General features: G+C 40.4%; 1 protein-coding gene and 1 pseudogene across 8 annotated transcripts in view; one reads left to right on the plus strand and one right to left on the minus strand.

Moving 5' to 3' along the window:
• The window catches only part of CTNNA1 (catenin (cadherin-associated protein), alpha 1, 102kDa), a 298,927-nt gene that overhangs the window by 276,514 nt on the left and 8,703 nt on the right, over positions 1-13,710 (plus strand). For all 8 annotated transcript variants that reach the window (XM_014529051.1, XM_014529054.1, XM_005881025.2 and 5 more), the window contains exon 11: positions 4,794-4,950. In XM_014529051.1, coding sequence (XP_014384537.1) covers positions 4,794-4,950 — 157 coding nt within the window. The remainder of the gene's footprint in view (positions 1-4,793; positions 4,951-13,710) is intronic.
• On the minus strand, positions 5,497-8,479 carry LOC102260468 (annotated as a pseudogene).

Here is a 13,710-nt window from a genome sequence, read left to right on the forward strand (position 1 = left end):
TGGCGAAAGACAGGAGCGCGATGGCGCTCCCCGGCACTCTAGGGGTTAAAGTGTATGTTTCCTTATTGTGACACTACTGTCAACATCTGTCAAGGATGGAATGCCTGTTAGGATTTTCCAGGCTGTTTTTTTGTGCTTCATGCCCAGGGTCCTGCATTCAGGCAGCCCTGGCCCCTCTGCTGGGTGCAGCTTCCCTAGGGGCAGCTCTTTAGTGGCCCCACCTACAGTTTGGAGTTGGCTCCTAGTTCTCATTGTTCCTTTCTGGAGGGGAGAGGAGTTTTTGTCGCCATGTTCCAGGTCCCCTGTACCAAAATTAACTTTTGAAAATGGGAAATTCTGTTCTAAAATAATAACTTTTTAGTAGTCACATGACTTTAACTTCAAATATTGGAGATTAAACTTGAGTTGAGGAGGAAGTAATCTGAAAATGGCTTTATTTTGTTGTTTGAGGGGAGAAAGCACCCACATTTTTGGTGATTTGCTGTTCTCATCAGCAAGAAATGAAGTAGGTCAGGTCAGTCTCTCTCTCTCTCTCTCTCTCTCTCTCTCTCTGCATTGTCTTCTACTTTGTGGCTGCATTCTCTCTCACTCTGTTCATCACAGAGGGGTCCTGCCTCCATCTGAGCACAGAGCTCCCAGCTTTATACACTCTCACAAGGAAAAACTGTTTTAGGAAAGACCTGACACTGTATCCCCATATGTCCCCAACATTGTCTTGCTTATAGATGTGCCTAACTTTTAGTCCACCGTAGCTACTTCAAATATTTCAGTTTTTTAGTTCATTCGGTGCTGCTAGGGAAGGAAAGGAAAAAACAAAACAAAACCCTGCCAACAACAGGTTTCTGGCAATCGAGTCTTTAAAATTTGAGGAGGGCATTTTAGAGATGATCTCTCTTTTTTAGGGTGACATTGGTTAATAAAACCATACAGGCTTTAAGTGTACAGTTCAGTAACACATCATGTACACACTGCACCATGTGCTCACCATCCAGAGTAAAGTCTCTTCCTACCCCATTCCTCCCGCCCCCTTTGCCCACCTGCACCTACCTCCACCCTCCTTTCCTTCTGATTATCGCCACATCTGTGTCTGTGTGTTATGTATATGTTTATTGTTGGTATTTTTTGCTTAATCCCTTCACCTTTTTCATCCAGCCCTCCAACTCTCCTCCCCTCTGACAGCTGTCAGTCTGTTCCATGCCTCTGTATGTATTTTGTTTGTCCATTTATTTTGTACATTAGATTCGACATATAAGTGAGATCATATGATATTTGTCTTTCTCTGACTGGCTTATTTCACTCAGCATAATAATCTCCAGGTCCATTCATGATGTTGCAAAGGGTAAAGTTTCCTTTTTTTATGGCCATGTAGTACGCCATTGTATAAATGTACCACAGCTTTTTTATCCACTCATCTACTGATGGACACTTGGGCTGTTTCCAGATCTTGGCTATTGTAAATAACGCTGCAATGAATATTAGGGGTGCATATATTCTTTTGAATTAGTATTTCGGGTTCCTTCACATAATTCCCAGAAGTGGGATTGCTGAATCATAAGGCAGTTCCATTTATCAGGTGTCCTTTGTAAAAATGAGAAAGTTTTGTAGTCAAATGAGAAAGTTAACCTTAGGCAAGGTGCTGTTCCTCCATTATACTGTATGCAATAAGATATATTACAGAACAAAAGAAAGCAATTTTCTCTTTGTAAGGGAAAATTATCTTAGTATTTAAAACATATAATTAAGTCCTGGTCTGTGTTTACTTGGCTCTCATTGGAAACATTTTTTTCAGACAAATATTCTTACAAGGCCTTGTTTCACTCTGATTCATTGAAACATGAATGAATTAATGAGTTAATTAATGAAGTTAATAGTCCACAATGGTGAAGCACCTAGTGGTAATGAATGGCAAGAAGAAAAAGAGACAAAAAACAAGCCTTGAAATGATGAAAATATGGGAGACCACAGCATAACACGAGAAAGATAGGATGGCTTTTCTTCCAAATAATTTATCATGCAAACCCATACACTTTAGAAAGTAGTGGGCTGTTAGTAATTACTAACTGGATGGCATAGTCCCCATATGCCTTGGAATCTTTTACTGATTGTCTTGATAGTTTTCCTGTTGTTTAGTGGGAAAGAGGAACAGTTGCAGCAGTCTAGCAGGTCTAATACTTCAGTTTGTTACAACTGCAGTTTTGGGGGGCTAATTCTTTGGCATATCCCTCCAATCATTTGGGAATTATACACATGACCTGTAGGTATTTGGTTCTTTTCTTTTTTTTAAAATATATTTTGGTTTTTTACAGAGAGGAAGGGAGAGGGATAGAGAGTTAGAAACATCGATGAGAGAGAAACATCAATCAGCTGCCTCATGCACACCTCCTACTGGGGATGTGCCCGCAACCAAGGTACATGCCCTTGGCCGGAATCGAACCTGGGACCTTTCAGTCCGCAGGCCGACGCTCTATCCACTGAGCCAAACAGGTTAGGGCTGTGGTTCTTATTTTACCTAGGAAAAAACCATCCCCAACTCATACCATCAAGTTTGTGTGCTCAAATGCCTCTATGATAACTATTTTTCTGCTTCATCCAGATCTCTACTCCCTCACCATCAGTTTCCTCTTATCTTTGCTTCCCTTCCAAGCTGCATTAGAAACATTTATTTTTAATAACCCATAAGCACCTTGTACTTAGAAAACTTTTTAGTATTTTTTAAAATTTTGGTGGTTTTTTTTGCAGCACCACTTACCCCCCATATACCCTCTTCCACTCCCCCCCACCCCCACCGCATTCACCACTCTGTTGTCTGTGTCCATGAGTTCTTTCTCTCTTTTTTCTCTTTTGCTTAATTCCTTCACCAACCCCCTAGCACTCCCTTCCTACCAGAGCTTAGAAATCTTAATTTATTATTCTCTCAGCTCATTTTCATACTACTTTCATTACCCATTCAGTGAATACCAAGAATCTGAGTAGATATTTCTCTAAAGAATTTATACTAATGGTCAGTAAGTGCATAAAAAGAACTATACCCATCTAGCCAACATGGAAATGAAAATCAAAACCACAGTGAGGTACCACTTCACACCCACTAGGATAACAATAATTTTAGAAAAAAAGAAAATCAAGTGGGGAAAGTGGAACCCTCATACATGCTGGTGGAAATGTAAAATGCTACAGCTGCTTTGGAAAACAGTAAGGTAGTTCCCAAAATGTTAAACATAAAGTTAACCATATAATCCAGCAATTCCACTCATAGTTATATCCCAAGAATAATGAAAACACAAAAACATGTATTTATAGCAGCAGCATTCGTAATGGCCAAAAAGTGGAAACAGTTCTAATGTCTATCTACTGGTGAATGGATAAATATAATACAGCCGTATAATGGCATATTATCTATATATATATGAAAGCCTAAGTGACTATTACAACCGGTCAACCAAACGACTGGTCACTATGACACGCACTGACCACCAGTGGGCAGACACTCAACGCAGGAGCTGCCCCCTGGTGGTCAGTGTGCTCCCACAACCAATCTCCTGTGGCAAGCCAACCTCCTGAGATCCCTCCCCCCAGCCCCAATCTGCCCTGATCGCCGGCCAGGCCAAGGGGCCCCACCCATGCACAAATTCATGCACTAGGCCTCTAGTTGATTAATAAAAAGGAATAAAATACAAATACATTTTATAGCATGTGGATGGACCTCAGAAACATTAAGTGAAAGAAGCTAGTTATAAAAATACACATATTAATATGATTTCATTTATATTAAATATCCAGAATTGACAAATCCACAGAGACAAAAGTTAAGTTAGTGGTTGCCAGGAGATAGGGTTAAGGAATGTTGATGGAAAATGACTACTGATGGATATAGGGTTTCTTTCTGGAGTGATGAAAATTATGATTGTGATGATGGTTGTACAACTGTGAATATACTAAAAATCATTGGATTGTACAGTTTAAATGGGTGAATTGTTTGGTATGTGAATTCTATCTCAAAGCCATTTTTTAAAGAAATAACTTTTAAACTTCACAAATTTTATACTTTATGTTGCTATATGTCAAATGTGCCTGTTAGAAAAATGCTTGGAATTAGAATACAATATATTATTCACAATTGTGCTTTGATAATGTATCAAGAACCTGAAATGCCTAATGTATATCAAGATTATTAAGAATGGTGGGTAACTGGAACAAACGTAGATATCCTACAATAGGAAAATAGTGATGTGCATCCATAAGATGGAATAAACAGTTAATTTTTTAGACTTACATTTAATGATATGGAGAAGTATTTAAAAGAAATAAGAGTCTACGGCCATACCACCCTGAAGGCGCCCGATCTCGTCTGATCTCGGAAGCTAAGCAGGGTCGGGCCTGGTTAGTACTTGGATGGGAGAAATAAGATAGTTTTATGTAGCACATAATTCTAATTGTGTATTTTTTGACATGCATACATACATATGTATATGAGGAGAAAAAAGCCTGGAATATAATAGAGTTGCTATCACAGAGTGGGAAGATTAGGTATTTTTATTTGTTTGTGATTGTCCATATTTTCAGTGTATTACTATATCTCTCTGTTGCAAATGTGTTGCTTCTACAGTCACATTTAAAAACCTATTTAACACATTTCTCTATTCCAGCTTTGTGTTATAGTGAAACGTGTGGTATCATGTGTCCTGTAAAATGCGTGTGAAACAAAGCCATCACCACTCTACTGACCATGTTATCCCACCTGTTTTGTTTTCATGACTCTGAAAAGTAAACATTGAACTTGATAATCTTTGCAGGTTATTAATGCTGCATTGGCTTTAGCAGCAAAACCACAGAGTAAGCTGGCCCAAGAGAACATGGATCTTTTTAAAGAGCAGTGGGAAAAACAGGTCCGTGTTCTCACAGATGCTGTCGATGACATCACTTCCATTGATGACTTCTTGGCTGTCTCAGGTAATCAGCTGGTTCCGCAGAGAGGCTTGTGAGGATGTGCATAATTACTTTTGCCTAAGGTACAATAATGGGCAATCATAACACCCCAAAGTCTGGGCAGGTAAATTATTGTAGCACTAATACTGTGCTGGTTTTCATTTTAATTAAAAAAACAAACAAACAAACAAGAAAAGCTACCACAGACTCCTGAGCAGTGGGAGGTGGCATTGGAGTTGTTTCCCATGTGGTGGGGCTGGTCTTGATCTTAGAAGCTTCAATTAGAAAACTGGCTGGCAGAGGGTTTTCCCTGTTTGTTAAGAGTAGGATTTTGCAACTGACTTGTACAGTACCATACCATCCACCACTCTTCCTGCTGTGTGTTTAGAAAAATGTCCTGTATCCTAGTAGAGGCTGTATGAAGAAGTGAAACTTAGGAGAAGGGAATCCCAACACCATCACCTTTACTTTCTTTTTTGAAACAATTTTTCCTTGCTTGGAAATCTCCTCTCTCCCTCACAAATGATCATAGTTGAACTGACTACTTTTCAAAAGACAGAAAACAGAGAGGAAATATTTAAATGCCTTTTAATTATGAACTTGCAAAAAATAAATCTGGGTAATTCACCTCACAAAAACAGTTGATTTCATTATATAAACATAAACTGGTAATAACATAGTAAATTGCATTCATATAGAAAATGTCTGTCAATTGCAATTCACTGTTTATCGCACAGAGATAAATTTCAATCCATCTCCTTAGAGTTAAGTATAAATGCATTCTCCCTTTAATGGATCCTCTGCTGCCCTTGGCTGCACTGCTTGCTGCCTGGAGGTGCCAGACATCCTGAGGCCAGTGGTGTGGGCAGTCAGTGCTGGGTAGTTGTAGGGCTGAAACTACCTTTTGCCCCAGGGAACCACAGGCTGGAATGTGGGAGTGCGAGTGGCAGTGGGGCTTGAAACAGAAGTGGGGCCTAAGTACATGCACAGCACAGTCCTCTAGCAGTGACCTACATAAAGTGACAGTGTGCTCCGCATACCAATGTCTCCCAGTCTCTGCCTGCTTTCCTTGGGATTGGTGGCTCTACTTGATAGAGTAAGGAGCAGGCAATCCATAAACCTCAAAAAAGGGTGTAAACCGTGCTGCTGCAGGAACCCCAAATTACAGGTGCTGGTACTTTAAAACACTCATTTGGAAGCACATCTTTGCAGGTGCCAAAAATGCAGCAAATGGCTTTTTTTGGAAATCTTGGCCTTCCGTTGTTTTTCCCAATGAAGTACTGAATTAGTCTTTTTCATAGGTTTAGAAAAAAACATTCTACCTTCACAGCACACTTTTAAGCAAACAACAAATTCAGAATTCTCAATGCAAAGCACCCCTCTGGAGCTAGCTAAGCCATTCCTAAACTTCCCCTCTCCTGATTAGAGTGGGTGTATCAGGCTTGTCTAAAGGGATTTTCAGTTCTTACAGCAAAATAAAATGAAAGAGAATCAAATATCCCTCATACATCTTCAAATCAGAGAACAAAAGGGATTCTGCAGTAATGGTTAGTGAAATCCAGACAGTGTGGTTAGGGTATGTGACATAAAACAGCAGAATGGTAAAGAGAAATAAAGTTCTTTAACAGATACACTTTCGTGTGATATACTCAATTTTTATGCAACGGTGGAAAGTATAAGGGTTGACTTGATGGAAAGGAGTTTAGACAGTTTCTATTTAGCATATAAAAACACAGAACAATTCTTCTAGTCAAAAAGTGGTGGTATTTTTAGAGCATCTAAATTTTATAGGTGTACCCCGGTGTGTTTCTCGAATGTTTTGTCACAGACTTGCTTAGCAATGTCAAGTAATTAAATAATGAACAATTCCTGATTTTTTTATGTGCTTTTTAGGGGCATAGGATGAAGGGAACAGACAAGCAAATGCCTGTGCAGAGTTCTCCATTAACCAGTTAATTTTTAGCATTCAGAGTCTTTTATACCTTCATGTATCTACCTCATCCATGGCAACTTTAGCACTTTTTTTTTCCTTTCAAATCATTTTAATGTGGCAGTCAAAATATGAAAAGCAGACTTAAACTTGTTCCCTTTAAGGGGGGCGCTACCATGATTGCTTCACACAAGCATGATCAAAGGTAATGATGACACCGATTCCAAAGACTAAGGGTGGTAAGAAGACTTCAAGGCTCAAGACTGAAAAGCTTGGTTTCGGAAAGTCTCAGAGGGGTCACAGGTGGCAGGAGAGACATGAAATTTAAGGGACCTTCACAATACAGGGCGCAGTTGCTGGGTCATCAGCACCTTGAAACATTACTTGATGGTGATTCAGTGTCGAGAGTATTTGCCGTCTGGGGTGAAACCGAGCAGGATGGGCCGAGCAGGTCTGTTGTCCCATAGGATCAAACTTCTTCAGGGTATAGACCTGGTCTCCCTGTTCATTGAGGTGATAGTGGAGAAACATGATCTTGCTGAAGCAGGAGGTTCCAATTCTATCTGCAGCTCAGTCTACTGAGGGTCTCACCCAGCGTTAGCAGTTTTTGTGGGGGAGCGTGGGGGGGGGCTAGAGAGGTCTCCCCATGTCATGACACATAGCCTCGTAGGGTAGTCTTGGCTGGCTCTCCTTGAGCGGAACCTCACTTAATTGGGCAGCCCCCACTGGTCCCAGTTCTTGGTCCTTGTGCAGCTAAGCATCTCTGGATATGCACCGTGGAATGGAGAGCAGGTGTCACTCTGCATAGTCATGGGCAGTCTTTAGATGAGAAGCCATGTCTTGGCCTCATGCTGATCTTCCCTCTTGGCCAATTTCCTCTTCCCCTCACACACACTGGTGCTTCAGTAGTCCCATCAGTTTCTGAGCAGGGGGCTACCAGGTAAGTCCCACCACGGGTGATGGTTGTCTGGGGAGAACCGAGCAGGATGGGCCTTAAGATGGTGGGTTTCATAAAATGTAGCCAAATGAAAAGTGATAATGCCACTTGACTTCTTGGAGTGGTTGTTCTCTACTGTATTCTGGTGCCTTGTGGCCCGTTGGCAGTGTGAGGGTTTTTATAGACTATTTCCACTAATGATTTTCCACCATCACTTTCCCTCTTGGAATCCATGGGGCCTGGATGTTTGCTGTAGCCTATCCAAGGGGAAGTTATTTAGGGATCAGGACTGAGAGGACCCTATTATGCTGCTTTAGTTCTGTTGTTCCTGGATATTCTGTTCCATTGGTCCCTGACTTCCCTTATACTTATCATAAGGCATATCCTAAATTTGTGGCTCAAAAAGTAGTGGTCATTTTGCATATCATCTGTAAAGCCACCAAGACCCTGTTGCCAGTGTTTTCTGAATCTGCAGGGCAATGAGAACCTGGGTTACTCATATCCAATATGTCACTTGAAAATAGGGAGAGGTGCATGCATGCCCCACTCAGGGAAGAGGAAATGGGGATTCCTTTCCCCCAAGCTGTTCTGTTCATAATGTTGCCTTGTAAATATCGGAGATGGTTTAGGGCAGTGGTTGGCAAACCGCGGCCCCTTGAGTGTGGCTCTTCCACAAAATACCACGTGCGGGCCCGCACGTACAGTGCGATTGAAACTTCATGGCCACACTCAAGGGGCCAAAGAGCCGCATGTGGCTCGCGAGCCGCAGTTTGCCGATCACTGATTTAGGATACTAGGGAGCATTCAGCAAATCATGAATGTATTTGCATTGGCTGATCCCATAAGGATGGTGGTTTGAAATTTAACAAAGTGATAAAGACTGTTTGAATTTCATTTGAATTGTATTTGATAAATGTTTTCCATGGAAATGCAATTTACTTTCTCATTCATTTACTCTGCTTACACATGGAAGTTTTGGTTGCTTTTTAAAATTTTTTTACTTTTAAAGATGCAGGTGGTTCTAATTGGTTTATTACATTGCTTTACCATATGCTCTTAGAAGCATATAACATACTGCATTAGATACTTTGGGGCAATGCACAAGAGTGGTAATTTGTACTTTTTTCTTCATTATGTATCAGTGTGCCCAAAGAATTTGGTCTGATTTGGAGGACATTAAATAAAAGGATTACTGTACCAAATTTTTGTTTTTGTGTTTTATAGCAAAAATGCAAAACTGAAATTTCTCTCTTTTGAGGAAGTGGCATAGGTAGTGATGAAGTTAGATTTGATTTCTGACTCCAGTGCCCACTAGCTGTGTGGCCTCAGGCAAGTCACTTAATACTTCTGTGCCTCAGTTTCCTCATTAATTAATGATTTTATATATATATATATTGATTTCAGAGAGGAAGGGAAAGGGTGAGGGAGATAAAAATATCAGTGATGAGAATCATTGATGGCTGCCTCCTGCACCCTCCCTACTGCGGATTGAACCTGCAACCCAGGCATGTGCCCTTAATTGGAATCGAACCTGGGACCTTTCAGTCCATAGGCTGATGCTCTATCCACTGAGCCAAACTGTTTAGGGCAATGGTGATTTTAAAAAAAAAGATAGCTGCCATTTAGTTAAACATCAAGCACTCAGAATATTTCCTGTTATATAGTAAGTCCTTTGTATAACATTAATATTATCTCCTCCTATGTGTGCATAAGATTGCACCAATAAAGATATCCAGAGCAAAGGGTATGCAGGACGGGCCCTACTGTGCATTGTGGACTGAAGTATAAGTTTATGCATCCTTTTTTGGAGAGTGCCAACTGGCTTGGTTCCTAGATGGCAATTAGGTACCAAACATCTACTTTAAACGTGTATGCCTTTGATTTAGTAATCCTGTTGCTAGAGACTTTCCCCAGGGACATTTACACAAATGTTTGCCAAAATATCTGTACTAGGATGTTCACTTCAACCAGAAGGTGTAAGAGAAGGCTGGGTGATTTATGGCCCTTCCATCTATTTCAGGGGTCCTCAAACTTTTTAAACGGGGCCAGTTCACTGTCCCTCAGACCGTTGGAGGGCTGGACTATAGTTTAAAAAAAAACTATGAACAAATTCCTATGCACACTGCACATATCTTATTTTGAAGTAAAAAAACAAAATAGGAACAAATACAATATTTGTATTTGCATGTGGCCCGCGGGCCGTAGTTTGAGGACCCCTGATCTATTTAATAGGGACTGCACAGCCATTAAAATAGATGAGTTAGATCTGTAGAGATAAACTTAAAAAGGTTTTCAGGTGAAAAAAAGACATAATAGTGTCCATAATAAATAGACTGTTGTATGTATATGACTTTTTTCCTTGTTAGAAGCACCTACAAAAAAGACTGTAATGAACAATCAGAGCCTTTAATGGGGTACAGATTGCTGTGTCTACTCATAATGGACCCAGGCTAAGTTTCCTGGGAATTTCAATTAAAGCTTAAGTAATTTATGGTTAGTGTGGGTACTCCAACCCTCCCATGTTTGCACATGTCCAATGGCACCAGTGTGGAGGGCAGGGCTGATGCTGTGTCCTGGGTGTGTGGTGGCCTCAGCTGGCTGGGGTTTTCCTAGGCACAGCCGTTCGGTGAGGGTAGAGAATATGACTTTAGTCGGCTTCCTGAAACAGAGGCTTCCTTTGTCGCTAAAGAATGGCAAACCCTTTCCTGGTTTGCATTCATCAGGATGAAAGGCAGTATAAATTCAAGGTCTAAATTGATTTTTAAAAACATAGCTGTCTAGATGAAGGTTAGCGAATCCTTGGTGGAAGTTGGGCCACTTTGTTTAGTGCACAAAAAGAATCATGCTTCGTTGATTCTAAGATGTGCTCCCCCACCCCCACGTATTAACAATCCTGAAACAGGGATGAGTCTTAAAAATCAGTGATATGAGAAAACATTGGTTTATAATTTAGTTAGTATCATCTTAACTTTTATTCCTTTTCTTAGTGATATAAGGTACAAGTGTAAAATTACTAGATTCAGTTAAAAAAACAACCCCACAGCAGTTTTTAACACAAGGTCTACTTAGTGTGGTGGACAGGTGCAGTACCATTCTGTTTAGTTAAAATGAATATGTAGAGAATTTGTATGTAAGTGATGCTTCTGATGGACTCCAAATCTATTTATTCTTGTAATATCCCCCCTAAAATTTGTTTATGTAAAAGGTTTAATGTTTTCTCTTTCAATAGTACCCCGAACAAGTCTAATTTTTAATTTAGTAGACGTTAAATTATGGTCGTCTTAGCTGTATTGTGGTCATTCACTTTTCCCTTTTGTAATAGGAGTTATTACTATATTCTGGGTTTTCTTGGAAATTTTTAAAATTTTACTAATATTTGAAGGTGTTTAAAGCAACTTTTAGGTTCACAGCAAAGTTAAAAGGTAGAGATTTCCCATCTAATACCTGCTTCCACACATGCTCAGCCTTTCCCATTTTCAACATCCCCACCGCAGCGGCATATCTGTTAAAATTGAGTAACCCAAAGTCCATAATGTGCATTATTATTCACTCTTGGTGGTTTACATTATACTGTTTTGAACGAATGGACCATCACTATAGTATCAGATAAAATATTCCCTGCCCTAAAAAAAAAAAAAAAAAAAAATCTCTGTGCTCTGTCTATTCATCCCTCCTCTCTCCAACCTGATTTTTTTTTTTTTTACTATCTCCATAGTTTTGCCTTTTCCAGCATGTCATATAGTAGGAATCATATAGCATGTAGCCTTTTCAGACTGTCTTTCTTCACTTAGTAATATTCATTTACGATTCCTCCATGTCTTTTCATGACTTGATAATTATTGTTTTTATATGCACTTTAATTTTTTTTAATTTTTAAAAAATCTTTGTTGAATGTAATATTCCCCCCCCCCTATTCACTCCTTGTAGCCCATCCCCACCCCATTATTTCTTTTTAGTGCTAAATAATATTCCATTGTCTAGATGTACCACAGTTAATCTGTTCACCCACTTGAAGGACATCTTGGTTGCTTTCAAGTTTTGGCAATTATGAATAAAGCTGCTAGAAACATCTATGTGCAGGTTTTTATGTGGATGTAAGTTTTCATTGTCTTGGGATAAATTCCCAGGAATGTGATTGCTGGATCATATGGTAATAGTTTAGTTTTGTAGCAAAGATGTTTTTACCAGATTTCCTTTCCATTGTAATTGTTCACATTATTTCTTACTTGTGATTTTTTCCCCCATCTTAATCCCATTATACTCATGGTTTTAGAACAAAGAGATCCTTATAGAGACCCTGTCTGCAGTCTCTTGGGAACTACAAAAAGGAGGTGTTGGTTCTTGGGGCCGACTGGAGATCCTGAAGCCCAGAGGCAGGTGTCTGGTGGCTCTGTTCTCTGCGATACTGCTGAGTACTTGTGATGAAAGGAAATAGCCTATCATGACCACTTCCTTGTTTTGGGTACTTAAGAGGTGAAGTGTATTGTTATATATAATGTGACTACATTAGCAGAGGCTGTGAAAGAAGGGTATTGGCTTTGGAAGTGGGTTAAATCAGGAACTAGTCCTAGATAATGACATGTCAAAGCATAAGGTAGCCAGGGCTGGCAGAGAACTAACCAGATGTGTTTTTTAAACAGATTGCATTTCTACTAATTATTCTGGTCTTCTAGAACTGGGACCGTTAGTCTTTCACCTGTTGTGCCAGGTACTGTCTTGGCTTAATAGAGTGGGCATGTCTTTGACTCTGTTTCTACGAGTCCTTACATGTTTTGAAGACAGCTTCTTTCCGAGCAGGAAGGAAATGGCCAGGTAATAACCTGGGAACTTTCCTGTGTGTCCCTTGCCCACCCACCCCATGGAGTGTGGGCAGCCCTGTCATTCTGGCTGACTGGTCCCTGGGTGAGAGCTTTCCCTTTCCCATTCTGGGCCTGCACCTACAGACCGACGTCTTCCACGTCTACAGTTGCGTAGCGCCCCAAATTTATTACTCTCTGCTCTTGAACATTTGGGTTGTCCCCATTTTGCTATTATTGATGAGGCTGAAGTGAATGCCTTACTCTGAGGTTTCCAGGATCTAGTGTCAAGCTTTGTTGTTTTCAGGAAAAATAGTTTTGGTGTGTCTTCCAATTCCAGCTCTGTCACTGGTAGGAGCCACTTCTGGGCTTAACAGAATTCAAGGATTTCCACAAATACCACAACAGGCCCACCTGCAGCCTGTAGGGTTAGGAAATGTTCCCTCCGTATGCTCCCTCAGCGCCCCTCAGGAAGGCTTCCCCTGCTGACCGCACCTGCTCCTCTGGGCTGTGCTGACTGCCACTGGCATCTGCTGGAAGGAGGGGTGAGGCACTGGGAGTGGCCTTACAGTGAACCTTTTCTTCTAATTTAGACTTTGGGATATATGTAAGGTCAATGAGATTATTTAAGGGAAAGAGAAGTTCTTGAGGTTTCTGTTATCTGAATCATCTGCTTGACTTATAGAACGACTGTGCCTTACAGATGGGCCTTTTTCTCTTTTTTTTAAACCTGGAATAAAGATTGTTATTCTCGGAGGTGATTATAGGTTGAGTTTCAGTGGGACAGTTAATCCAGCAGTTAATCTTTTCTCTTCAGTGCAATAATGCATGTAAAAGCTTTTGGCGCTGTGGCTGGCACAAAGTGAGCTCTCGGTGAATGGTACATGCCAACTAACAGTTACTGTCCCCTTTTCAGCACAGGGAACACAGTCAGTGTTGTAATAACTATGTATGCTGTCAGGTGGGTACTAGACATATTTGGGGTGATCACTTTGTAAGTTATATAAATGTCTAATCACTGTTGTACACCTGAAACTAATACGTATTATGTAACAACTATAATTGGAAAAAAATTTCAAGGCAAAAAAAAAAAATTGTCCCCTTCTTTTGAAAGGCCTTCT

The sequence above is a fragment of the Myotis brandtii genome, unplaced genomic scaffold (genome assembly GCF_000412655.1).
Source record: "Myotis brandtii unplaced genomic scaffold, ASM41265v1 scaffold668, whole genome shotgun sequence".
Taxonomy (NCBI): Eukaryota; Metazoa; Chordata; class Mammalia; order Chiroptera; family Vespertilionidae; genus Myotis; species Myotis brandtii.